General features: G+C 38.5%; 2 protein-coding genes across 2 annotated transcripts; one reads left to right on the top strand and one right to left on the bottom strand.

The window, feature by feature from the left end:
• Nucleotides 1-565: 565 nt before the first annotated feature.
• Nucleotides 566-7,420, bottom strand: pamr1a (peptidase domain containing associated with muscle regeneration 1a). The gene is made up of 11 exons (XM_084109909.1): nucleotides 7,092-7,420; nucleotides 5,967-6,143; nucleotides 5,504-5,629; nucleotides 5,277-5,391; nucleotides 4,620-4,837; nucleotides 4,122-4,313; nucleotides 3,625-3,816; nucleotides 2,932-2,998; nucleotides 2,605-2,834; nucleotides 1,963-2,339; nucleotides 566-1,563 (listed from the first exon to the last, which is right to left on the bottom strand). The coding sequence occupies exons 1-11, from the start codon at nucleotides 7,222-7,224 to the stop codon at nucleotides 1,009-1,011; spliced, it is 2,382 nt and encodes a 793-aa protein (XP_083966035.1). The 5' UTR covers nucleotides 7,225-7,420; the 3' UTR covers nucleotides 566-1,008.
• Nucleotides 7,421-15,155: 7,735 nt separating this feature from the next.
• On the top strand, nucleotides 15,156-16,651 carry fjx1 (four-jointed box kinase 1). The gene has a single exon (XM_084108644.1). It carries the CDS (start codon nucleotides 15,270-15,272, stop codon nucleotides 16,458-16,460), a length of 1,191 nt encoding a protein of 396 aa, XP_083964770.1. The 5' UTR covers nucleotides 15,156-15,269; the 3' UTR covers nucleotides 16,461-16,651.
• The last annotated feature ends 11,348 nt before the right edge of the window (nucleotides 16,652-27,999 follow it).

Below are 27,999 nucleotides of genomic sequence, written 5' to 3'. Positions count from 1 at the left end.
CATGTTGTTTACGCCAAATTCTGACCCTACCATCTGAATGTCGCAGCAAAAAAATTAGACTCATCAGACCAGGCAACATTTTTCCAATCTTCTATTGTCCAATTTTGGTGAGTCGTACAAATTGAAGCCTCAGTTTCCTATTCTTAGTTGACAGGATTGGCACCGGGTGTAGTCTTCTGCTGTATCCCATCTGCTTCAAGGTTAGACATGTTGTGTGTTCAGAGATGCTCTTCTACATACCGGTTGTAATAAGTGTTTATTTGAGTTACTGTTTGAACGGTAGTGTACATACTGTATACTGTATATATAAAAAACTAAGATTTTGATAGATCTGAGAAACCCCTATGTTTCATCATAATAGCACCATATATCATTAGTGTGGTTTAGTGGTCAACACTAGGAAGGTTGCTGGTTTGATTCCTGTAAGGAATGAGCCATGAGCTAAAACCAGTGTGTCCTTAAAGAGGGAACTTAACCTCAGGTTGCCCCAGGGGGGTGTCACTGTAATCTTTGGATAAAACTATCTGCAAAAATGGCTAAAAACAGTAAATACCACATTGTGTTCCTCAAATTTCATTTAATTAAAAACATTCTGAATAATAAATACAGAGTCCCAATTTAAGAAGACAAGGGCTGCACATAAGACAAGTGTAAATACATGTATGTGCAAAAAATATGAGCAACATAGGTTGTGAAACATCTTGAAGAGAGACCAAAGACAAGCTAAGGCCTGCAAACCCAGTGACTGAATTCACATGGAACGCATCCTCTTAATTTTACCATGCAAAAACATATCCTCACCCACACGCAAGGCCATAAACTAGTTGTGAAATCACAAGTGTCACACTTTCTCTCATCGATGAATGAACATATTTGTGCAATATAATTTCTGCCAGAACAATTCACTGTCAAAGGAAAGAGAAAAGGGCAAATATATAATCTCCACTGTGATCTAAAACATGGAAAATGCTGTACAGACAATTGCTCTACTATATTTGATCTAGAGCTCTATGCAATGTTCTTTTCAATCCAGTTCTTAAAGTTAGCAACCCGTGTGTAGATGGTGTACATATTTGGATTACAATCCTGCAGATCATATCCGAAGCTCACTAACCCCAGCAGTTCCCAAGAACGTTTAGAATCAGTGTGCTCCAGTCCTAAAGTGAGTTGGGAGTCAGCAGAAGGTGAAAGGATGATCCCTCCAGTTTCAGAAGGGCAGATCATAGATGGGCTGAGTGGATGTTGCCGTCCACATAGCATGTTGTCAGTCATACTTATCGGGACACCGTGTTTGCCATATTGTTTTTCGCACTTCACCACATCAGCTACATCTATCAGTCCGGTCCGGACCGACTCTGAGTCTGTGTGTGTCCTGTGTTGGCCTGACACGGGCCAACCAGTGAGGATGGCCTGCTTTGCAGTGATCTCGCCACCCTGCAGACGCGGCAGGCAAACAGGGGACACGTACTCACTGATTCGAGCTTTGTCCACCAGCTTCAGAATGGCCAGGTCGGAGTCTAAGACATGTGGATCGTAGTTTGGATGAATCAAGATCTGAGCAATCTGTGTGGGAACAGATATGATGAAAGACTTGCACTGAAAGAGGCTGGTCAGTTTGAGAAGTAAATAATCCTACAGACTTCTTGGCAAAGCCTAATCATAGATTAGTTTTAATGCGTATATTTAGTCTGCAGTATCCTCTGTATGGCTTTGGGCTTTCCAAGAACTTTCCAAGACACAAAATATGGAAATGCTGTTTGATATATGGAAAGGTCTCATTCTATTAATGTCAGGAGTTATTTCGGCAATGTTACATGCAATTTATTTAAATGTAACTCACAAATAAGATAAACTAAATAGGGCATGTTTTGAATTGCATTGGTACTGTAATATAGAGTATCTGAGGTTCTAGAGGAACTTCTACAAGCGTGATTGTTTTTAGTGTAGTCTGAAAGCTCTTACTTGTATGTGCTGTAGTCTCTTGTTCTCTCTGAGGTTGCTGAGGTAACGTTTCCCCATCACTACATTGAGATCATCTGCACTGAGAGCTTCAGTTCGTCCAGGCTCCGCCACACAATGAGCAGCCACCACGACCCAGTGCTGGTTCACCAGAGCCCCGCTGCAGACAAGCTGCCATCTCTGGTCCTTCTTAACCCATTCTTCCTCCTCCCCCTCCCCTTCCCCTTCTTCTTCCTCATCTATGGCAAACGTGTCCCCCCGTCTTTTGGTCCTTGCCATAAGAGGACTGGCATTGTACAGATGGGTATATATGGCAGCATGCCATGGCCAGTGGATCTCTGTTAAATTTTGGGGACTGGCAGGTGGCAATTTACCACATACTGGAAGAGAAGGAGTGCCAGAGTGAGTACTGGCACTAATTTCTAATCATATCAGATTATTAAATGCCAGCTTTGGTATAAATTTTTATATATATATATACATATATTACATACATTATGAAATATATTTAAAATGAGTGCTATTGAGTGCTGTACTGTCAGTGGTTCTGCGGCCATCTGCCAGGGTTATTAGTACATAGAAAATATTTGTAAATAGGAAATCTGGTTCCAAAATATGCTGTAAATGTGTTAGTGCTTCCCCCACCTGGTGAACAGGAGAAATGACGACCACTCCACTTGCCAGTCTTTAGGCATGTGCGGCGTGCACTACCAGAGGGCTTGTAAAGCGCTGAAACACACTCATATTCTATGCTGGTATACACACGATGGAAAGTTGATGGCAAATCTCCGAAAACAGGAAAAACGTTCCCCAGCAAGTGTGCGTCAGTCCCTCCCTGACTGGATGCAGAGTACAGCTTGTGGACTGGACTTTTTCTACCATTAAAAGGGATAAAATGAGGATCCAGAAGTCTTTAAAACAAATTTACGAGTTTAATATCACATTGTCACAAAGGAATGAAAAAAAGTCTACCTGGAAGGAGGTTGGTATTTTAAAACCTTCTGTCGCACAAGTTTTGAAACTTTAGGTGCTCTACAGGCTGTAAAACAGTTTAGGTGTTCAAGTTCACAGAGTGAACAAAAGATATTGGTTAGACTTTATTGTAATGTGTCCCTGTTACAGTGTAATTATACATGTAAAGTGCCCCTACTATGCTATTTTTAAAGGCCCCCTGAAATCAAAATTTAAGTTTTTTAGCTTTTAGTATAAATATGTTAGCCTTAAGGTTATGAATAAGCTGGTGTGTTCCAAAATAATATAAGCATATAAGATATGAGCATTCAAAACTTATAGTCTATCACTTCCGCTAAAATGGATCATGATTTTTATGACATCACCACGGACTTAAGCTTCTCATCATATCTTCTGTCCAATCAAATGCTCTCTAGAATCTAAAGCGTCCCACCCCTATGCTATAAATACCTGGCCACTGTATTAAAAGGGAATATTCGGCACTTTAAGTACTGAGTAATATTAATTAACTACATCTACTTACTATAGGGTTAGGGTAGGATTAGCATTTGGTTTAGGGTTAGTTGCATGTAATTATGCCTAATTTATAGTTATTACTGTAGTAAATACATGTAACATGTTTGGCCAGGACACATTAAAAATAAAGTGTAAGATATTTTATAATTGATTTGAAACTTGAAGAAGATACGGTACCTCTGACACAGAGGGGCTGACTGCCGCTCCAGGTCCCGTTCTTCTGGCATGTTCTTTTCGAGTCCCCACTGAGAATGTACGTATTATTGCAGAAATATTCCACATATTTTATTCTGCCATCAGAGCCTGAAACCTCTGCTGAGTATCCATTGTGCACTTCTGGTGGAGTGGGGCATTCTTTTATGATCACTTCTGTAAATAAAAAATGGCAGTAGAACTCTGAAGTCACTGAAATTTGCAAAGATCCGGCAGCCTTTTTTCTACTAATTAAAATATATTTTTAGAGCATTGTATGCATTTAAAATACATATTTTTCATACATTTTAAAATGCTGAAAGATCTCAATAAGACATTCTGACGTTCTATGATCTCAAGTTCAGAGAAGCATGACTCCCAGGCACACGGGCAACACCTGACTCTGATGGTAAGCAGCTTTGTCATTCTCAAAGGGTGTAATACCAAAAGCAGTTGTCATAACTTCATAAGAGTCAGCGTACCCTTTATGCACACAGGAGCACTTCCACTCCAAGTGCCATTGGGAAGACATGCCCGCTGAGATGCTCCCTTGAGCTTGTACGGTTTATAGCAAAGGTACTGAACCGAGCTGAGGATGTCACCTTCCTTGTACCGCAGGAAGAGATCTCCGTGTGCAGGCTTCTGGGGGGTTGCGCAGAGAGGTGGTGTTTGCCCTTGTGAAAAGCAATAAAATGTTATGATGCAATATGTAAGCATTAAAAATTAAACAGATTTTTTTGCTGATATGACTTTTAAAGTAAACTCTCTTCCATGAAGCCCACTCAGCGAAAACAATAAAAAGCCTCAACGAGGTCTTTAAAATTAGAGAAAACATATAATATGCATGCATATGCCTGCATTTAGGAAATTAGCTGTATGGTTCAGGATCTGATAACCAAATTATAATAAATGAACGAACTGCAAACAAAATATGCTCAAATAAAAACAAACAAGTAATAAAATGTACAGCTATTTTGTACCTGATACTTCTTGGAATGTGGCAAAAAATCCATCATAGTTATTGTAGCCATCTGACACAAAAAGAATATGCAGAGAGTTTCCAGAGCTTCTGATTGGAGAAGGGCTATCATCCCCACAGTATCTGCCAATCACAGGTGACTTCAGACTGTCCCCATCTCGCACCTCTACATAGTCATATCGACAACTATGGTCAGATTCCAGGCTAATCATTGAGAACCTGCATTGAAAAAACATACTGTATATATTTGCAATATAATAGTTTTTTCAAACTAATTCAATTGGGAAATGTTTAAAATGCAATTTATGGTAACACTTTATTTTGATGGTCAATGTTGAACATTATGTTCACTTTAAGTAACTTTGCAACTACATGTCAACTAACTCTCATTAGAGTATTAGTAGACTGTCTGGTTAATATCTGATAACACTTTGTTATGATGCTCCCCAACAGACATTCTTCTAAGTAATTTTGCAACTATATGTCAACTTATCTAACCCAACCCAGTCTACTAATACTCTACTAACACTCTAATGAGAGTCAGTAGACATGTAGGTGCAACGTTACTTAAAGTCAACAGAATGTGTTAAAGGAACCATCAAAATAAAGTGAAACCCAATTTATTATTCATCAGCTTTGTAGCATTTATAGTAGCTACCTGAGTTCCATCGTTGCTCCTCTGCCAACTTGTAGTGTCCATTCACATTTGGCATTGATTGGATAACTCTCTAAAGTCACATGACCCTGGGGTCTCTGTATAACTTCTCCACATGCTAAAGTTGGTAAATAGAGTGTGTGTCTAAATTTATTGACATATTTGTGACATAATAAAAAGCAATTGAGTTAAACTTAATGATAGATTCTGAAAAGAACCGAAAGACTCACTGAGACAGTCTCCACCAGACCATCCTTGACGACATGCTGTGCAGTACCTGCCGATGATGTAGAAATTATCCTTGGCCTGCCAGGTGCCATTGTTGCAAGTCTTGCAGTTGTCAAAAATGTTGCAACCTTAGTGGATAGATAGATAGATAGATAGATAGATAGATAGATAGATAGATAGATAGATAGATAGATAGATAGATAGATAGATAGATAGATAGATAGATAGATAGATAGATAGATAGATAGATAGATAGATAGATAGATAGATAGATAGATAGATAGATAGATAGATAGAAAATGGAGAGCATAAATACATTTAAAGAAACTACACTATGCAGAAACTCATATAAAAAAATCTATTTGACACAGATGTATATGCAATATAAATCCAATCATTTGAACTGCTCGAGTTGAAAAAATACACTTGCAGGTTATGTAAAGTTGGAGTTGTGTTCTGTCTTACCCTGGTGTAGGATGCAGGGGTCACACTCATCCAGAACATTTCGACAGCAGGGTACAGCGTAGCCCACTTTTGTTCCCTGAGATGGGCACTTACATGCAATCTTCTCGTACTCACAGCAGGTACGACACATGGCGTTCCACTGTGGGCCGGGACACTTATCCTCCTGCGACCTAAAAACTAAATCAAGCAGACAAGAAGTCAGAAACAGAATGTCTTGCCTGCTTTTCTAGAATTCATGTTGCTGACTTTACGTGAGCGGTGCCTTCTTCAAATGAAGTGTTCTCTGTGATAAGTTTCATTTGGCATGTTAGAGGAAAAATAAGTCACCAATTCAGTCAGGGAAAAGTCGTTATTCTTAACAATCAGTCAGCAAAAGCAGATGTGAAGGTTTGTGAGGGAATATTGTGCCAGTCAAAAATGTAAAAGTTTATGATGCTGTGTAGACAAGCAAACTATCTTTAAGTTCTCAACGGTGTCTCTGAGTCATGCTTCTGTCATAGACCTGACTACCAGTAATTATAGTCATATTTCAACACCCGGTTGTGCTGTGACCATAATTAAGATGAGCAACTGTGATAATTGTGCAACAGTGCCAAAATTATAACCTACTCTTGCAAGATTCCTGTCTGTGTCTTGCTGTCTTTGAGTTTACATAGTCATTTCCTGGTGGATTTATCTCATGTCTGTTTTTCTCATTTGTGTGAAAATGTCCAAAGAGATTTATGCATGTATTCAGGTCTACTAAACACTAAATATTACTGACCATTAATTAAACCTCTATATATTTTAAGACAATGCGGATAAAGAATATCTAAAATTTGCAAGCAACACAAGGACAACTTGTCATGAATATTTAAACAGATTCAGATATGAAAAAAAGTCAACTGAGACCTAAGGAGGGAGTCTGGTCTGAGGGACCTTCTCTGATCTTTAAAGCACTCTTTAACTGAAAGTAACCTACAGATTACCATTAATTGCTGTTATAAGGACTAAACATGCTGACATATACACATACTTTCCAGTGGCTGTGGTATTTAAATTGTACAGCGCATTGCAATAACAGTGTTTGTGTCAGAGAAGCACATTCATCAAAAGTAAATGTTACGGTCCTTGCAAAACTCTTACCATTTGGCCAAGATGCCCCAGTGCTTAAAAGCTGAAGAAGATAAAGAAGGATAGGGAGCGAAGAGAGGTATCCACACTGAGGGGACATCCATATCCCTGCGCTCACAGCCAGCTGGCCTGTGGGAAAGAGCATTCTTCTGCCAAGACTTCTGTTGTGTCAAATGAGCTCCTGCAACATGAGGCCAGTGATTAGAACCCCCTCAGTCTCTCTGTCTTTCCTCTCCCTCTCTCTCTCAGACAGTTTCTATAGCTTCTTTCTGTTATACTATTCTCTCAGTCTCTCCTTCAATTTACAGTCTGTTACAGTTTCACTTCTCAACTGTTACTGTGACGTAAGGAGTTTGATACAGAGCAAGGGGAAACCTTTAACCCATTATTATCCCACCAATGTCATGTTTATCTATTTGTTAGACACAGTTACTAAGTTACTTTCCTCTCAATACTGATCTTGATGAGGAATATGTGGAATATTTCTGCAATACTGACCAAATTGTTGGAATTTCAACTGTAAATGTAGTTGCTAGAGGAGTCTTCAATTATAATGATTTAGGTAATAATTTATGTACTGACTAAGCCCTGTTGAAAAAAAAAGTGAAATGTACATCTATATATGTGCAAGGTACATGTCCTGATTATAAAGGCGTAATTTCACTGGTCAAGCAAATGACTGACTCTGAGAACCATTGTTTCATTTGTGCGCTCTCTCTCTCTCTCTCTCTCTCTCTCTCTCTCTCTCTCTCTCTCTCTCTCTCTCTCTCTCTCTCTCTCTCTCTCTCTCTCTCTCTCTCTCTCTCTCTCTCTCTCTCTCACACACACACACACACACACACTAACCCCTCCCCCATCTGTTTTTTTTTTTTTTAAGGTTGATTCCAAAGATACAGATGTGAGTGATTGTGTTTGGTAGAACGGTTGAGCAGGACAAACTAAAGAGGAAAACATTTCCCCAGTTTGTTTTGAGCTCCCATGGAAACCGAGTTTCCATGTTGTTAACCGTTCCCAAATACACTCATTCTGTCCGAATGAAGAAAACCCCCAACCCCCCTGCTCGAATGACTGTGATGATTAACATGTGTCACAAGACACACAGCACAAACACATTATAAAACTAAAAACGTTTTTAAATTATCCTACTTGTAAACAACAGTTGATCTCACCTATTTATAATTAGAAAAGTATTCTAAAATGATCTCAGATCTCACTATCCATGTTTTTAGTTTTTTTTTATCACTGCCTGTTTCCACTCTCGCTATAACATACAGTATCAATTCTTACAAATAAAACCCTCCTAAAATCCTTTTCATTCTCCAAACAGTAAAATCCATACTCAAATCCAGCTTAGCATGTTTTATGATTGTGTGCATATTGAAAACAAATTCTAAGATGTTATAATGTCCTCAGAATGTCATATTGAAGTAGCGTCAGATCTGGTAACAATGAAACTGTTCAACAGCACACAAGCACCATATGCATACAATAAATAAAACTCACTAAAAGTATCTATATAATCTTGTTTTGTTATGTTTTTTGAGGGTTTGTCATAGAAATTTTACATGCAACCCAAACATTTAATTTGTTTCAGCTGTGGCAATATACAAGCAAAATTCCACAGAAAGGACAGAGTATAAAACATATTTTCAAATAAATATTTCCTTTCCGAACTAAAATATTTTAGGAATCTTGTTGGTAGTTTTAAAGTAATATTTGAACGATTGATTCGATTATCACAAACTTCTTATTTCTGTTCAGGGGTAATCCATCAATATCTAAGCAATATTGGATTATATCCTTGTGCGACTGTATAACTTATGATATGTAGACTGTAATCACTTATTGAAAACCAAAACTTGCCTCTGGATGTTTTGAGTTAGAGTCAACTACCAAATAAGAAACATTTAAGAACTGTTTCTGATGATGGTGTGTTCTACTTAGCATCTCTTGCTCCAGGGCAGTCTGAAGGGGAAAAGGGCCTCTTTCTTAAAAATTCATGGACATTCTGGACAAAGTTCTCTAAGATGTGCATTTCCAATGAGAAAGAACATTGAGGGAACACTTTGGTGCTTTGCAAAGGCGGACAGAGTACACAGCTACATTACTTGAGTAAAAGTACAGATACCCCTTGCTAAATTTTACTCAAGTACAAGTAAAAGTACTACAGTCAGATGTCTACTTAAGTAAAAGTACTAAAGTACTTGTTTTTAAAAGTACTTGAGTATCAAGAGTACAAGAGTACATTTTCTAAATATTGCATTACTACTGCCACAGTGCTTACATTGGTAAACACAGCAATCACTTGAAGCGAAAACTATCATTAACTTGTTCAGAAAATTGAAATAGTCTGGCGAGGTGGGGCCACGGCTTGGCACATTCCCGGGATGCGATATTTTTTTTCCCAGGATGGTAGGGGAAGACTCATGAATATTCATTAGGGAAGTCATCCCTGATTGGTCCCTACCATCCTGGGAAAAAAAATATCGCTCCCGGGATGGACCTGCTGCGTCTTCATCCATTGTTTCGTCTCTTATCTAAATCTGACCATGGAGTTGACTTTGGCGGAAAGCTGAAGGTGATTGCTGATAGGCTGTCCCAATCAGTGGCGCCTGCACAATCCAATCACATTTGAGAGGGTTTCCGAGATGTTTCTTTTTTCCTTTTTTTTTTATTTTTTTTTTTAGAAGTAGTAATGGGTACTCACAGTTATGGATAGAAATGTAGTGGAGTAAAGAGTACAATATTTGCCTCTCAAATGTACTTGAGTAAAGTCATGAGTACTCCCCAAAAATGATACTCGAGTAAAGTACAGATCCCTCAAAATTGTACTTAAGTACTGTACTCAAGTAAATGTACTCAGTTACTGTCCGGCTCTGGTGCTTTGCCACTTTGGCACACACTCTGTGCAGCTCTGCAAAATTTAGTCACTATATTTTAGTGCTGCTCCTTTATTTTATACCACCTGTTCTTATTTGCATCCACAAAGTAAAAGATTAATGGACCATAAAACCCATTTGAATGGAGTAGAATGGAATATGGAGTGAACTGTCTACATACTGTAGTTTTAATGTATGACAAATTGTTTGTGATGTCCCTCATTCGTAAGCAACTTCGGATAAAAGCATCTGCTAAATAAATAAATGTACACGTTAAATAAATAAATGTACAAGTATAGTTTTTCAGATGAATTGCCAAAATCACCTAAAGCTTCTCCCTCTTATAATTTGCTTTGTTAAATCACAATTATAATACCTGTCTAAGTGATTAATATGGTCATGCTGGTTATGTTTGAGAATTGTCACCACTGAAAAAAATTTGGAGTAGGATTTACTTGAAAATAGCTAGGCAACTTTTTTCACTCAGAAAATGCTAGTAAATTTACAAAGATTTGCCAAGTAAAAACCTAAACATATTCATCAGTAGCTTTAATTAGAAATCTTTAAGTTAAATTTACTTGGAATATGGAATTAAGTAAATTTACTTAACCTAGTTAAGTGAAAGTAACACAGAAAATAAGTAATTTTAACTTGGCTAGTAAAAGGTTGATTAATATCGATTTAGTTGAAATTTCCTTTGCATTACATTTCACTCAAACAATAATATTGAATTATACCAGTCATTTATAGTATGTGTTTTACTTAGATTATCTAAGTAATTTATACTACAGCATGTCAGATGTTAAGCATCATGTGAATGCAAAGACCTCAATACTTGGTAGACAATACACAATGACGGTAACATTTGATGGATCGTTTTTGTGTTTGAATGTGTCATTTTGAGCAGAAAATTTACTCGAAATGTCACAAAATGGCAAGTTACTAATCCTGACAACAAAAGCAATGATAAAACAGTGTAAATACAGCTGGAAACCAGTGAAAAATTAACCTCATTAATTATTCAAGGTCCAGTGCATGATGGGAACCCCAGTATCAGAAAAGCTGAGTAATTTTTACTTAATTTTATTGAGTTGACATTTACGCTTTCATTTCTACTCGCTTGAATTAAGTACTGATATGAAATTTACTTCGTTTTTTTAATTCTTGCCTGAACTAACTTTTTCATGTAAATTACATTGTTTTTTTTTCAGTAGTATTTACTTCACCAAAAAATAATTTTTTACAGTGTGTGATCAAGCAGCCTGGAGCAGACAAACAGTCTAACAAATATTTTATTACGGTTTATTTTTTTAGTATTGTTATCCTGAGTTCTTGTCAGTCAGGGCTTTCTTCTGCCCAGTGTTTTCTTCTGTAGTCTAGCTTCAAAACTGGACATTCCAGAGAGGCTTCACTGATCTCAAAGAAATCCTGCAGTGCCTCAAAACCAACAATCCTCATTCTACTGGACCTGTCTGATGCCTTCCAAGCTGATGACACACTCAAATCGGTTCTCAAAGACCAGCTCACTGTCTCTGAACCAATATCCTTTCAGACAAATTGGCCAGGATGAAAAACAACACCTGTAAAAGACAGACCCCCTTGTCAATGCTGCCAGCCATAATACAACACAACATCTTCGTACAGATACGTAAGCTTGATTGGTTTTCATTGACAGTGCAGATTTGTTATCTTGAGGGCATATACCAAAGCAACAGGGTTTTACAGAATAATTGCGTTTTGTGTATTCTCTGAACAAATATGTTCTTAACATTTAGTAACAGTTCTGTGATTTTGATTTGGTCTGGCTATGTTTCACTACCAACATCCCATTCTAGGCCAACACACTATCACAACATATCCTAGTCTTCCCAGCAGGTGCAAAGCTCCAACATCAGTGTGCGTGCTTTCATCTGAAGAGTGACAGAATGGTGGCAGGGGGAGGATTTAGGCACAACACCTGCAGCTTTTCATGCTCCATGCCAGACATTTTGAGAACATGAGCTGACCAGCTGTATGTCTGGGAGTGCATTCAAGTAACAAGTCAAAACATAATGTTTTGCTATTACCACATCAAACCAGTTTTAAAGACACCAGCATTGGTCTTTAAATTCTAGAAATACCTTTGTTCAATAATTTGTGTTATTTAAAGGCGCATTCATTAAGTTTTTACATTCAGCTGGCTCTTTCTTGTGCCAATACTACCAGTGTTCTTGAATTTTATACTGACACCTACTGGAACGGATGCATGAAGTTTGTTTACTTACTGCTGCCTCTTCACAACCTTAAGATTTTATCTTTTGTTACTTTTCAATATACGACACATCTATGTAATTATCATTCTTGGAGTCAATCTCAGCCATTTTGAACATGTTGTTAGTGTGTGCTGGTACATGACTGCCTGTCGCAATCCACTGGTCTGTGTGAGTTCTCTCATTGCTGTGGCTGAGTTGGATGAATTTTGCAGTGTGGCAACTGTGACCATCATGTGTTGGTAGTGTTTATGCTTGGCGCTTGATGTTCCGACATTTATTCCCAATCTGTGGTGTGAGAGCTGCAGATTGTCTCTAGCAGGGAATGCTTGTTTGGACATTTTATGTTTCCTTTTAAACTCACTGTGTTTGGACTGACTGGTGGATCTCACACATACTGATCCATACCATCACTCTAGACTATCCTGTTGACTCAGTAGTAATGTTGTGACTGTTGTATGTACTGTACACTACACTATATACGTTTGTTGTTACATTATCTGATTTTTTCACTGTAAAAAAACAGAAAAGGTAGGTAATTTTCTCCCAGGACATTATTCATGTTTATGGCCATTTTCTTTAACTCTAACACACAACACAACACAATGTATATTTCAATATAAGAAGTAAAACACCTGTAAAAAAATCAATAAGGATTCACTACACTATTCACTACAGTCTTGCTTTCTGCTTACTGATCTCTATATAACCACCTTATTTTGCAATGTGGATGTAGGCTATTTTTTGTGTGAATGTGCAAGACTTCCATTAGCAGCTATAGGTAACTAGAAGAATAACTAATTTGCCCTACAAACCAGTGTGTTTACGATTACGATTAATTAAAATAATATGATAAATACCAGTTTGCAATATCAAGCAGCACAAAAGACTTTTTTTGTACAGATAAAATACCTTGAAGTGGATGACACCGGAAGCCTTGCACAACATTCAAGTTACAAATGACTCCACCCACTTTTACATTAAAGGTGGATAGATTATATCTAATAGCCTATAGATCAGTGTTTCAGCCATGTTTCAAAATGATATGACCATAGACTGTAAAAAAATATGGACGTAGTGTCCGTGACGTCACCCGTAGGTTTCTGAAGAGCATTTTTGAAGCCTAAAGTGGGCGGAGCCGGCCGTCGCCATCTTGGCCTTGCGTCACTCCCGGATAACAGAAAATAGACAAACAGGCGGGGCGTGAGTGGAGCTGAGGAGCCTGGCCTGGCTATCTGAAATCTCCTAGCTCGACGTGATCGAGTTAGCTGATGATGTAAAGCCAATTAAACGTTCCTATTTTTGCCCTTCGTAATATTATAATAGTTAAAAGACATGGCTACAACAAGTGAGACTGTGTATTACTTCGAGAGTGTTTGTGTGTGACAGTGATTTATGTGCATACAGTATGTCCGTCACTCTTTCATGGTCCGTCAGCGCGGCATTGCTCAAGTTCGTAGAGAGCTTATTCAGTCCATTTTAAATTCTGATTTTGGCCGTCTCTCAAATGGGTTAAACCATAGATATATTGCCTATGAAGTTCAAGTAAATGCGCTAGAAAATCCGCGCTCATTCATGTGCATTTATTGCATGGACGGAGAAAGCGCCGACGCCTGCATGATTTCATCTGACGGTACATAAGCATATTATAATCCATCTGTTCCGTGAGAGCAGAACGAACGAGCATTTATTGACGTTTTAAATTTGAAAACCCCAAAAAGCAACGAAATTGTCAGACATCCATTAGTGCATGTTCACGGAGGAAAACAACTGAAATACAGCGCTGGTTGTTCTCTCGAACGATAACGACGGAATCCAAAGACGTGGGCTTTGTACCCAAGTATTAAATTGTATGAAATAATCCCGAAAAAAGCACAAACACTGCAGAGATGGCAAGTTCAGCAGCTAACATTTGCTGAGGTGAAGTGACGGCTGGTAACAGCAGACAAACGGCTAGCATTGACATCAGCGACAACCCACCTGTCACTCAAGTGGCCACTGGCCACACCCTTAAATTTAAATATTAATCAACTAAACGGACGAGTTATAAAATAATTCACCCCCCTCACAGTTGTTATGAAGGGCAAAATTAGCTGTATAGACCAAAGCCACATAGAGATCCAGGCTGTAAACATATTTTTTTCTGCTGTAAAGTTGGTAATTTTAACATGAGGGAGATACAGATTTGACTCACTTCTGCAGCCAGGCCAAGCGGCCAGTCAATGAATTGCAGTTTAACTCACTTCCGTGTTGGTTTCAAGAGAGAGACGGGGAGGTTGCCGCTTGGATATGACAAACTTGTGTATCATCTAGAATTCCAAGTTTCCTACAACGACTTTGCTTGGTTATTCATATGCTTGCAACTCTTAATTAAGATATTTCCAGCTTCACTTGAAGGGCACATAACTTTTTAAACTACATGTCACTGGTCACGTGAAGTCAATTTGGTGGTAGGCCTACATTTGAGGGCTGCAACACAATTCATGTAAAATAAAAAAAGCCTATTTTGATGGGTTATGACATGAATCTTCAGCTTAAATGTGAGTTTACATCTGCATCATTCAAATAATATTTCTGAAAAGTGCTGTTCATTTCTTTATATGTGTAAACTTTTGAATTAGCAAAAATCACTGAGTGTACCTTTAAGTAACAACCCGCCAACTAATCACGCCATGTAACGGATATGTCGCTAGAGACCTCAGTCTGAAGCGTTTACTCCCTGTGTAAACAAATACTGCAGCTAATGTTGAAAGACAAGTCTGTAAATATATCAAATCCGAATAGTTGCCTGTGCATACACCAGAAAAGTTTAAACATTCTCGTCTAACATTCCATTTTCGTCATTCTCATCCCCCCCTAGAGAAATATGAAACGACATTTGTCAAGTCTCATTATCTGGTCACATGGTTCGTGTCCATGCGATTGTAGCTGTACTGAACACAGAAAGAGTTTGGGAGGAGAGACAGGGAACACCGCACGGGAGATGAGAATTCATGATGATTATATTTCAACCTTAGGAGACTCATGTTAGAAGATGTCAAGGTAAAGCGAAATGGACTAAAATGCGTTTTGAAATAATGAAAGCCGGCAAGGTGAAATTATGCGCGTCACTTTGTATGTGGCTTGTAATAGTTACATGGATAGGAAATGTTAAGTTGCATTTTTGGTCCGTTTTTGTCCAACAAGCCACTGAGCGAGGCTCTGGCGTCGTGTTCTCTTTTGCAAACGAGCAGGTAAATGTTTCTAAAAGACACGCGCCATGGAACGCAGGGTTGCGAAACGGTAAAAGTTTTCGTATGCGCTCCCAGTTGGATAACGTGGTCGAGCACCGGGTCTTCTGGAGCGCGTGGCTGGAAGGTCTCTCCACTCGTGTTTTTGACGTGGAGCACGAGAGGAAGTGGAGAGATCAGGTTCGGGACGCTCGGGTGGTTGTGCTGGAAGCGGGCTGCGGCAGACCAACAAACCGTCTCGCGACCTTCGCCGACGGCACGAGAGCATGCGTGCGATACGGCATCGACGCGGATCAAGTGCTGGGCGAAACCCTCTCTTATTATCTGGCTGAACTGCTTGGAATTTCCAACCTTCCGCCCTTGGCGCTTTCCAAACTGAACCTGTCGAGTGAGCAGTGGGCAAGTGTGCGGGAAAATATCGAGGCGTTAGAATGGTCGCCAAATGCCATTGTGTCTCTCACTGAGTTCATCCCAAATGTCACTGGAGTGTTTATCCCATTACCTTTACGAAAACAGCAAGGGGGAGGTCTGCAACTCTCTGCCGAGACTATATCGAACATGACTCTAACATATCTGGTTGAATTAATGCAGTGGAGTGATCTAATCTTATTTGATTATTTAACAGCCAACTTTGATCGAATTGTCAGTCACATTTTCAGTCTCCAATGGGACGCGCGCGTAATGGAGAGGACCACTAATAACCTTCTCAAAACAATCAGTGGACATTTGCTTTTTATTGATAACGAGGCAGGGCTTATTCACGGATACAGAGTGCTTGACCTATGGGAACGATATCACACACTACTGCTAAGTTCGTCGTGTATATTTCGGAGAAGTACAGTCCGGCGTATATCTGAGATGAAGCGCTCTGGAAACAGCGCTAAGCTGCTGTGTGAACTGTACCGCGCGAGGGAACCGTTGGCGCGCGAGCTGGGCTCTCTGTCTGAAGAGCACGCGCTTACATTGCAGAACAGGATTGATGTCGTTTACAAACATATTAAGCAGTGCACAGAAATCATGTAGACATTTGGGAGCTCATCTCAAGTTTACACATTGTTTTGCTGTCTGTACTGTTAACTTCATCATACGTGTCATTCCACTACTGTTTTGTAGATTTAATGAATAACGTGACAGAATTGTAGAGTATTAGGCTATTGTTGTTTAGTCTATGGGCTGATACATTCTCCCTCTTCTGCTGAAAAAAAACAACAAAACAGACAAACATCTTAAACCAGTTTAAGCTAGTGTGTTGGTTTCCCAGGCTGCTCTTTTGGTTGGTTTTAGGAGGATTTGGAGCATTTTCCAGCTGATAAGACTGGGAGACCAGCTTTCAAAAACACTGAACACCAGTTTGGCCAGGCAAAGCTGGTTTTAGATGTTTCTTCTTCTTCTTCTTCTTCTTCATGAGGGTCCATTTTGTAAGATTAATAAAAATAAAAAGATTAATCTTACTTGCAGTCAAAAAAGTAATCAAACAATTATTTTCTCTTCATTTTCCTTTTAGCCTGTGTGATATGTTTGCTGTGAGCTCTTGAAGTGGTTTTGATGATTAGGGGAAACTGGGGAAGTGTATAGCAATATTTTGTTGGCGCTGTCTTAAATTAGCATGTGTCCTAAACACATGGGGGGGGGGGGGGGGGGGGGGGACTTTCCCTAATTTGTGTAAATGAATGTCAGACAAATCACATTAGTCTGGTGAGTTGCAACACAAAGAAAGTGCACACAATTTAAAATGTTCAGTACATTTTATTTCTTTTAATGAACAAATTGTTCCCTTTTCGAGGGAAATCAATGCCGTGTCCCCAACGTCTCATTCCCTTCTCATGGAACCATGGTTACAGTCGTAACCTAGACGTTTTTCATTAATGTCAGTCTTTGCTTCGTCTTGTGTGCAGAATTTGTAGGTCCATTAGAAGTAAATTTCAGTGTTATATCCCCATCTGGACAGCCAGACAGAGTGATTTATGACTGTCTACTGCTGCTTATGAATGCTGGGACAGTAATGCTATTCTACTATTTGATTGATCTGCAGGATTGATGTGCTTTATGAACCCCTCCCTGCAAAACAATAACATGCATTATTTTCCTAGTTTAGAATGATACTTTATTTAGTTTATTTGCCCACATTTTTATTGGCAGAATAGCATCAGTAAATAAATAAATAAATACATAAAAATATTTCCTCCCTGCATCTAATATTTTTTTTCCAAATACTTTTAAATCTGTTAACTGTGTTCAGTTTCATCCCATAAATCAGATGTGACAGAGGCAGGGTGAACTGTCACTAAATATTAAAGTAAAGTCTTAAGAGCACACTTTCATGAGAGCATGACTTAGGATTCTCGTCTAAAGGTGCAACAATTCTATTTTAAATGAGAAGAAATAGCATTTTGTGGGAATTGAGAGAGTGGTTTGAATGAAACAAAGATGGTATCTGACAGTACAGGGGGCTCCGTTCCTGCATTTCCCCATAGACTCAGTCCTTTCATGGCTGTGTTGTGTTGAGAGGGATTCAGTTTCAAAGGCATTTGCAGCTTTCATCAACATCATGCATAGCCTCTTTAGGCTATTTTATCTTGACTGCTTTGGGATCAGGAACACTAACAACAAAGTCAGCCTTTTACATACTTTTTTTGTGCCACATATCTTTTAAATATTTCATGTTGGTATGACTTAGAGTCATATACTCTATCTTATATACAGTAGGAGGAACACAGAAGTGGTTAAAGGCGCATTATGCAAGATTTGTACCTTAATATAACAGCTTCGAAATCATTTCGATTGTAAACGAACTCGTAGTTTGCCGTTGGCAAAACCAGCAATGCAGGTTTGAGAGGTGGCGCCCCGACAAATCTCGTGAGAATCACGACTTGCTTTACGTCACGACGTCACATACATCAACAACATATGAAGTAGCCTCTATGGAAGACACTAGCACGCATTTCAGACGTGAATCATGGCAGAGTCGACGAAGAAAATGAAGAAAGCGCGGTCGGAAGAGTCAAGGAAAAGAAAACTACAGCTCTGCATGAGTGGTATTTACGACAGTAACGTTAAATACAAGTACTCCACAGCGACTCTAGGGGGCACTGTTTGAGAAAAACGGAAACTGCATAGTGTGCCTTTAAGTGAAGGTCAGAGGTTAACTAGGGAAATGTTTATACCAGATCAGCCGCTTGCCCAATGAGTCAGTTTCCATGTCAAACACACACCACCACCTCAGCTAAATATGTTTATTCTTACAGTTTACAGATCATAAACTATATCAGCAAGTCTACTATACTAAAGGGACGTTTTCATGGCACCGTTTTCATTTACACGACAACAGTGTTTTAGGGACCTGAAAACGCAAACTTTTAAAAAACGGGTTTCAAAGTGCAAGTTTTTGAAAACGATTTTGTTTACTTCGTGTAAACTACAAAATTGTGAATTTGTGAAAACGATGACGTCATGCGTATTGCATGTTTAATAGTCAAAAGGCGTGTTGTGTTTCTTTACAGTGACACCGCCAACTACTGACCTGGCATGCATAATACAGCGTTTTTAGTCGTTTTCACAGATCCGTGTGAACGGGGATCATTTTGACAACGCTGTTGCCAATTTTTGAGTGTACTCCCATCTCTAAACTTGAAGCTGAAATAGTGGTGCCAATAGTATGTTCTTTTGTATTTGAAGCAAGTCCATAAGCATTACATAATGGCCTCAGAGACAAGGCCTTATTCTCTTTTTCAAAGGTCTGTGGTTTTGTGTACTGCTGAAGCTTTTATTTTACAGTGAAATATGGAGCAGCATGCAGAAAGTATTTACCATTTTCCTAACTTCAACAAAAATGAGAGCAATTCCCTGCTGTGAGGGTGTCAAGTATGATTAAAATATTAACCCATTTCCCTCTCTATGGAACACAAATAATTTACTCAGCCTCCAGCCGAAAAGCTTTCCCCTCTCAGTGCGCCACCAGCACTGATGGAACCAAATAGACCTCATCCATAATAATGACAAGTACATGGAGCCGAGTGGAAGTGTGAGAAGTTTGAGTTGGATCACCATCGATCAGAACAGACGTGGGAGTTGCAGAACTGCAAAGTGGGTGTAAATGTGGACTTATGGAGAGTTTAATGACTCTGTTTTTCAGACTTTTGTTAACCCTGGCACACAAATGTATCATGCTTCAGTGAAAATCTACATTTTATTTATTTATTTTTAGTCTGACAGGAAAAAGTATATTTTTGTGTTTCTCATCTGTTAGGATTTCGAGAGAATTATTTGCTCATGAATGCACTGTTTGTTGTAGTCAGTTTGCAGTTGGAGACACACAAACACATGTACACATGCAATTCATGAGTTACTATGGAGGAACAGAGGCAATGCCAAAGCACTCCATAGCAGACTGGCAGTAATTGGCATTTCTCCCTCTCTCTCTCCCCAGGCGCTATTTTGCTACCACACTGAGGAAAGCGGAAGAGCCATAAAAGTAAATGGGAGAACAGCACACAGCACATTCCCTCCCCTGTGTTTCCCTCCGCTGATCTCAAAGCACATTCAGCACAGAGGAAAAATGGCTCTTTCATGAATCCTATAATGGTACAGAAAAGATGAAGTCATCTCTTTTGTTAAATGTAAAGTAATGGCCTCATCCACATCTCACTCACAAAGCTCGACACATAAGCTCTGTACTCTTTCGTAAGGTGTTATACTATAAAGAGAGATTTTTTACGTTTTTTTTTTTTTTTTTTTTTTTAAGTCTCTTATGCTCACCAAGGCTGCATTTATTTTATCAGATACAAAGCTATTACAGCAAAGCTGTATTTTCAGCATCATTACTCCAGTCTTCAGTGTCACATGATCCTTCAGAAATCATTCTAATATGATGATTTGATGCTCAAGCAAATATTATCAATGATCAACAGCTGTGCTGCTTAGTAAGTAGTACCTAGAGATTGGCATGGAGTACTTTCCATAAGATCATCTCTCAATGCAAATCAAAGCAGCTATTAGGCTAACTGAAATAAAACCATGCCAGTCTCTAGGTATGGTGAAGTCTATGTGATGACGTGGGGCTATTTTAATTCCAAAGGCCAAGGGAACTTTATCAGGATGCATAGTATCCTGGATCCATGAAGTAACTGGCCTTTAAAAATAAAAATCTGCCTGCCTCTATGGGAATTTAGCATAGGGGTGTCCAGACTTATGCACCCTGTATTTTAAGGAAGAACATTTATTTATTTACGATACATTATTCATTCACAAAGAAAATTGGTGTCCTTAAAAGTTGGATTTTTCCTATTTTTTTTAATTAAGGCATTAAGTTCAATTTCCAAAAGATGATTTTTTATTCCTCTTTTTAGTCAACTTTAGCATGGGTGTCTAAACTTATGCATAGCACTGTATATATATATATATATATATATATATGACTGACCTCAAACTTTGTATATCTGCCATTTAAACACTCTTTACATGATATGCCTAAATAAGTTATATGCATAAACATGAATGAACAAGTTATATTAACATATATATATATATAATTTATTTCATTTAATTTCAGCCCCCCTAAAAATCTGTCTCATAGGCTCTTAATTTATTTTCCTTTATTTTATATAAAAGGTTATTTAAAAAAAAAGAAAAGAAAAAGCTGAGTGTATTCAGCCACCAGGTGGCAGTCTGTTATAACAAAGTGGAGTCCTTCTGAATTCTGCAGACCAGCATTGATGTTCCACTCCCCATAAAGTAAAGGAAACAATAAGGACTTGGTGGTGTAAATCTTTGTGTATTTTAATGAAGAAATGAAAGATAAGGTTTAGTGACAGATATGCTCCTATCACAGTAATAGTGCACAATATAGTGAGAATGTTCCTCCCACATGATCATGTCTTATTTTGTGTCTCCCTCTTCCCCCTCCTCTCCCCTCTTGCACCTTGCTCTCAGGAATCTCCAGACAAGGGAATGCCTCAGTAATTCCCTCAGGAGTGGTGATACTTCCTCCCGAATTAAATGCCTTAGAGCACCAGGTGATGCAAATATTTTGTTTTCCCTGTGCCAAGAGTGGTCAGCGCAGTCTATATGCTCAGTCGGGGCTTATTGTAATGGGTAAGACCCCCTACTGTGGGACAGTCAGTATTGACCACATTTTCACTCTCTCAAAAAGCAAACATACATTCCCTTTACACAAAAGAGAACAAGGAAGAAATCATCTGTCCATCAAACTACCCCTTTCAGTGGGCTGTCAAACCCTAAAATGGGAACATAATACATTTGACACATTATTGACACATTTCACATATAACATTTTTGAGATTACAGTTATTTTACTTATGATTTTTGGAAAGTAAAAACTATGAATTACCGAATAGGCCTTAAAAACACTAAAAGGACATCTCTTCTTGATGCATTTCATATGATTATATTTTACTGAAGTAATTTTGTTTTGTCTCATTTTTGTTATGAGGCTGTTTTTTGTTACTTTTTCTGTTATTTAGTTGATGTTTATTGCATTATTTTAGTGTCATGCATGTCTTTGCACAGTCGATTTTTGGCCATAGTTTAGAGACGGGTCACTTACAATGAACTCTGATTTGTTGGGTGACTTTCTATTGTACCACCTGTTTTTTTTATGGTGGTTATCAGTATTTCAAGGTAAAAACGTTATGGTTATGAGTGGTAAAATATGCAACATAATGCTATCTTGAAAAATTGTCACCATATTTTTTAGAGTGAATTTCTGGCAACCACAGCTGCAGGATATTTTTTTTCATAGTATTCATAGTCAAAAGCTTTGTTCTGCTGTTGCGAGATCGTAGGCCTGGAGTTTCTCGAAGGCTTCCTACTCTGTCACTAATCGGTGCACTTACTAAGTGGAATGCTCTGAGAGTTCTGTTTATTCAGTTTATGACTAGTTTAAAAAACAGACCTCACTTTTTCTCATCGAACATGTAGCTTCATTCCAAGCTCAGTTCAGTCTGCAGGCTCATGAGGGACATTTAAAGATCCCCCGCAGGGGAAAAGACAGTGAGTGCCACACTTTCACTTGGCAAAACAGAAAACATACCTTCCCTTCAGTGCCAAACAAAAGATTACAAGCAGGAAATGCTAATCGTCCGCCCGTCAAACTATCAGAAGTCTGAGGTGAGCTTCTCTGTTAACTGTCATCCCTGCAGAGCCGCTGGGCTTGTGATGGTTTCATCTGCCCTCGGAAAGAGACATCCACAGAGGCTCAAGCAGTGGCTCAGGCTCCCAGAACAAAAACAGTCCCAGGCTCCAGGGATGTGGGCTCATTATTAGTATGCATGCCGTTGTGTTCTCCCATTGACTTTTGCACTAAGGACAAGGCCGGAGAAGCACTCTTTTATTAAGCAATGGGGAGCTTATCTTATTCATCTGTGAACTGCTCCATTACGTATGCAGGCAGACGAATGTTATCTCATTACTTCTGTCTGTCCGTGCATCAAACGGGTAGAATGTGATACGGTCTGTGTTGAGATGGAAATTTAGATTACGGCATTGTGTATATTCAAAATATCAAATTTAGGTGAGTCTTAAAGGGAAAGGTCACCCAAAAGTGAAAATTCTGCCATCGTTTACTCATCCTCATGTTGTATGCATGACTTTTCTTTTCTTCTCTGGAACACATTCTCTCGAAGAATGTTTTTGTCTGTACAATGAAAGTAATTTGGATCCAAAACAACACTGAACCACGTTCACATTCACTGTCTGGACAAAAAATATCTTCTTTTATGTGTGTTAGAACGACATGAGGTGGAGCAAATGAAGACAACATTTTCATTTTTATCCCTTTATTTGTTTGGTTCTCTTAATGCTGTTTAGGCCAGTGTTGTTTTGGTATTATTATAGTCTTTATTAATATTTTAAATTAGCTTATTTTGTATTTTCAGTTTTTATTAGATTATTAGATTATTATTTACATCAGTTTTAATTTACTTTAGTTCAACTACAGTCAACTTTTTTCAAGGCAAGTTTTTCATCTTATATTTATATTTTATCTAATTTGATAAAACACTAATGATAAAAACACTGGTTCACGGATCAGTAAATAAGATACATATGAAGCTAATGTGATATATAATATATTTTCTGAGCTCTTGCTTTTGATTCTGAGCTGTATATCTTGTTTTTTCTTGTTAGACATTACTTTACATATTAGTGGAGGCTTCAGTTTTAGTTTAAAACCAGTGTCTTTATATTCCTATCACAGCAGGCTGTTAATGCGGTGCCTCGCGCTAATATTAGGCAGGCATGCTCACTCAGTCTCACTTATTGTGTTCTCGCCTCCATCCAAAACCCTGAAAGTTTTTTTTTTTTTTGCCTTTCTATTCCTTAATCAAATCCCCCGTTACACCCGCCACACACACCAGCCACAGGCTCCAGAAACTCACAGAGCGGGAGGCAGCACGTCCCTATTCAGACACACACCGCCATCCACAAAAGCGCCAACAACCCGCAACCCATCCGTCACAGTGACACCCCCCCCACCCAATCCCCAGTCCACAGCCACCCTCTCCCCAAAACAAGAGAGGGTTTTGGGGTAGCACACACTCCAAACACCTTCACATGGAATCCGAACCGCCCGGCCCGCGGCTCCCTTTTGTCGTGCCCCGGCCTGGCCCCCTACACAATGTAACCGGGCAGGAACAGAGAGAAAAGGGAGTGTCTGTGCTGAGGCACTGGACCCGCCTTCACCAGCCCTCTTCTCTCCGGTCACCAGCAGCATCTCTTGTGTGAGGCTCTCAGAGGGGTTGGTAAGGCCTGCCCCCTATTGCGCTGATACCACAACAATAAACTGGTGTCCATTCACAGTCAGAGTGGCTGTCCTTTGCTGCATCCAAAATGTCCACAAAAGTGATGCATTGATGTTGAAGAGTCTTAGTTTGGGCTTCTTTTGACAGTGTCTTAGAATCAGATGAAAAGTACTTTTCTTACCACGGTGTGAAAGTTATTGTACTGCTGTCCCACTTGAGTCAGTGCTTTTTTGGCTCTCTATCAAATTCATGATTACTATTGAAATTTAAGACAGACAAAATAAGATGACTATTCAAGAGGATACATCATTCAGCTTCATTATTCTAGTTCTTTTTTTCTTTTTCTTCTTCTTTGCAGTTTAAGCACACAATAATTGAAACCCCGCCAGCATTACATAGGACTACAATGTGAAAAGTGGGCTTGTGCACAGCACTTACCCTTAATTATTATTATTATTTTTTTTTTTGTGTGTGTGTTTGTGTGTGTGTGTGTGTGTGTGTGTGTGTGTGTGTGTGTGTGTGTGTGTGTGTGTAACCCAGTGAACCCATGCTGATTCAGTCGTATTTATAGCACAATATTTAATATACATTATTGTTCAAAAGTTTGGGGTCGGTGAGATTTTTGAAAGAAGTCTCTTATGCTCACATTGGCTACATCTAATATACAGGAATAAATATTGTGAAATATTATTTCAGTTTAAAATAACTGTTTTCTATTTGAATGTGTTTTAAAATTGTATTTATTCCTGTGATGTCAAAGCTGAATTTTCAGCATCACATGATCCTTCAGAAATCCTTCTGCTCACGAAACGTTTCTTATTATTATCAATGTTGAAAACGGTTGTGCTGCTTCATATTTTTGTGGAAACCGTGAGGGTTCTAAGGATTCTTTGATGAATAGAAGGTTCAAAAGAACAGCATTTATTTGAAACACTTTTGATCAACTTGCGTCCTTGCTGAATAAAAATATAAACTTAACATTTTGTATATAATGTAGTGTAATATTTAATATATAATACATGCAACAATAAATATACTTTTAAATAATATTTAATATAAAATAATATTTTTGATCTGAATAAAAAAAAAAAATTCAAGTTATCTAGCAGTGTGTACTATGTTGGCTCGCTGACATAAACACAATAATGTACAATTAAGCTGTTATTTCATCACTCCGCTCTCTGGAACTGTCTGCCTACTTGTAGATTGTTTACTCCCTCCTATTTCGTAACACAGAACTCCCTGTTGCTTAAGAGCTATTCAAAGTGAGCAGTGTGGAATGCAGGGATTCCGCCAGCCTCATACCCTTTCCTGAGCGGGCATGTGCCACTCAGACAGCAGGGGCCACAACCTCAAATTACGCTGCATCCCAATACAAGAACCCCGCTGTGCAGGGAGGAGTGCAGATAGAATAGTGGCACACACTCGCATTAGCGGGACTGTTTGTAATTCAGTGTTTGTGTGAGGGTAAAAACTGAGAGGCCGTATGATTGGCTGGTTGGGAAATCTAGTTTGGCCTCTTTCATGACCACTCTGATAAAGCTTTCTTCTGGATTTGCCATGGTTGTCTTGTCCTGCTGCAGCTGTCCTTTAGGAGACAGCGAGCACAGTGAAAAGAACTGGCCTTGAGGGACCAGAGGTAAAGCAGGGTTGATGGGCTTATATTATTCAGTATTGTAGAGCATGACGCCTCTCATTAACTAATATTATTTAGTGGAGCGAGCGCAAAAGATAAAGTGATTTCAGTTGTGATAGATGCATAGAGAAGAAAAGAGAGAGTGAAAGGAGGAGAGGGAGTAAATAATTTTTTCTTTCTCTCTTTCTCTCTTTTTGTTGTCAAGTTTTTTTATGAATAAAAATGATTGAGTGGGAAAGTGTGGACAGTCGTTTAACTTAAGTACATATCATAACTGATGCCTATCTCAGAAAAGCAATTATATATATATACTGTATATATATATATATATATATATATATATATATATATATATATATATATATATATATATGCATATACCAGTTACCACATAACATTTTTACAAAATTTGTAATTTTGTATATAAATTCTAAGTCCCTGATATGTACACAACAACATAAGGTAAAATTATGAGCACTCAAGTGAACCAGTGTTTTGCATAATAACTGTTACTTTTTTTACTTTTTTGCCAAATCCGAATCTAGGACCGGAACTATCCATTTTGAAATGAATGGTTAGACGGGGATATCTTTTTGGTTTTATTGTTCAGACCGGTTCTGTGCGTTTTGTTGCTAAAATGAATAACATTTGTAGTGTGTGTTGAGAAACGACATTTGTATGCGGTGTCTCTGTGCATATGTGTGTGTGATGGAGGTCATAGTCCAGGGCAGGCATTGAACTGGAATGGCCTGCGGGGATACATGTTGCTAGGCAAAGTGCACTGGCTCAGTTGGAGTTGAACGCACAATGCAGCAAGGCCCATTGGTCCTGATGATAATAAATGAGGTGCCAGTGCATCTGTGGTGTTCCAGAGCTCAGAGAGCTAAATGCCATCCACGCCGTCTGCCATTATGAATTTTATTCATTAGAAGTCAGTCTTTTATTTCTTCAGGGAGTTACAAACAATTGAATGACATTTGAAATGACCAGATATTTCTTTATTTACTGAGATCATTTGTTTTGTATGCAGATAAATTTGAGGAAACATTTGCTGTCATGATATATTTGGCAAAATCTTCTGAAGTAACAAGTGTGACTGGCTTGAGCTGAGTGTAGTTATGCATCTAAAGGCTGTTCACACCAAGAACGATAGCGTCCACACCAACCCACAATAACATTCTGTAAGGGCACACTACAGTTATTTTGTCTGTTGCTTTAAATGCACACACTCTTTAAAGCAGGATAGATTCTGATTGGCTGTCAATGTTTTTATCATTCATCAGCTGAAAAAAATCATTATGAAAATGATTCCAATGATATTGTTCCTCTGTGTCGTATTGTTATAGTTGTGGTGTGGACTTCCCTATTCTCATAGAATTATTAAAACTTTATAGTTGTCATTATTGTTATCCTTATCAATAGTGTTTGGGAAAGTTACATTTAAAAGTAATGCGTTACAATATTGTGTTACTTCCTAAAAAGTAACTAATTGTGTTACTTATTTACTTTTCATGGAAAGTAATGTTAAGTTACTTTTGTGTTACTTTTTTTTGTCACCTGGGCTGGGCTTGCTTGTTTGTTTTTTAATAACAAAACATTAAAAAAGTTATATTTTTTGCAAACGTAAAGGCCCTTTAACACCAAAAGTGAAATGAATAAACCTGACTGAAGGAAATGCACATTCAAATGCAAGCTCAAACAAAACAGAATGTTTTGTGCAAGTGAGATGAGTAAATTAATGCTCACATTTCGTGTAGAACTACAATAACCATCATGTTTACACAGCACATGGGGACAGGAGAGGTATCCATCAATAAATGGGGAAACAAAGTAACTTTCATTACCTATTTGAAAATGTAACTCAGATATTTTGCTGTTATGCGTTACTTTTCTAGTTACTTGAGAAAAGTAATCTGATTACGTAATTCACAGTACTTGTAATGCGTTACCCCCAACACTGGTTATCGTTCTTGGTGTGAATGGGCTTTAAGTCTCAGAACAGTAAGTAAGCATGTGATTTGATTTCTCTGCATGTATTTGTGTATAAAAAAAAGAGTGTGCATTTTAACCCACACTCACAATCTAGCTCAGTTATTGATTCTCACATTTCTACGTGTCTTGGAACAGTTTCATCATTAGGTCGAAACAGGAAAAGCCTAGACTCCAAAAG

The sequence above is a fragment of the Abramis brama genome (assembly GCF_963993115.1).
Source record: "Abramis brama genome assembly, chromosome: 3".
Lineage (NCBI taxonomy): Eukaryota > Metazoa > Chordata > Actinopteri > Cypriniformes > Leuciscidae > Abramis > Abramis brama.
This window is presented reverse-complemented; position numbering and strand designations above follow the sequence as displayed.

Excerpts from the sequence above, each read along its gene's own strand:
- pamr1a (XM_084109909.1), bottom strand. The coding sequence starts at position 7,224 with ATGCTCTTTCCCACAGGCCAGCTGGCTGTGAGCGCAGGGATATGGATG. Across the intron at positions 3,817-4,121 it reads TGCTCCTGTGTGCATAAAGG|AAGTGATCATAAAAGAATGC; the intron begins GTACGCTGACTC and ends TTTTATTTACAG. Across the intron at positions 2,835-2,931 it reads AAATACCAACCTCCTTCCAG|AAAAAGTCCAGTCCACAAGC; the intron begins GTAGACTTTTTT and ends TTTTAATGGTAG.
- fjx1 (XM_084108644.1), top strand. The coding sequence starts at position 15,270 with ATGCGTTTTGAAATAATGAAAGCCGGCAAGGTGAAATTATGCGCGTCA.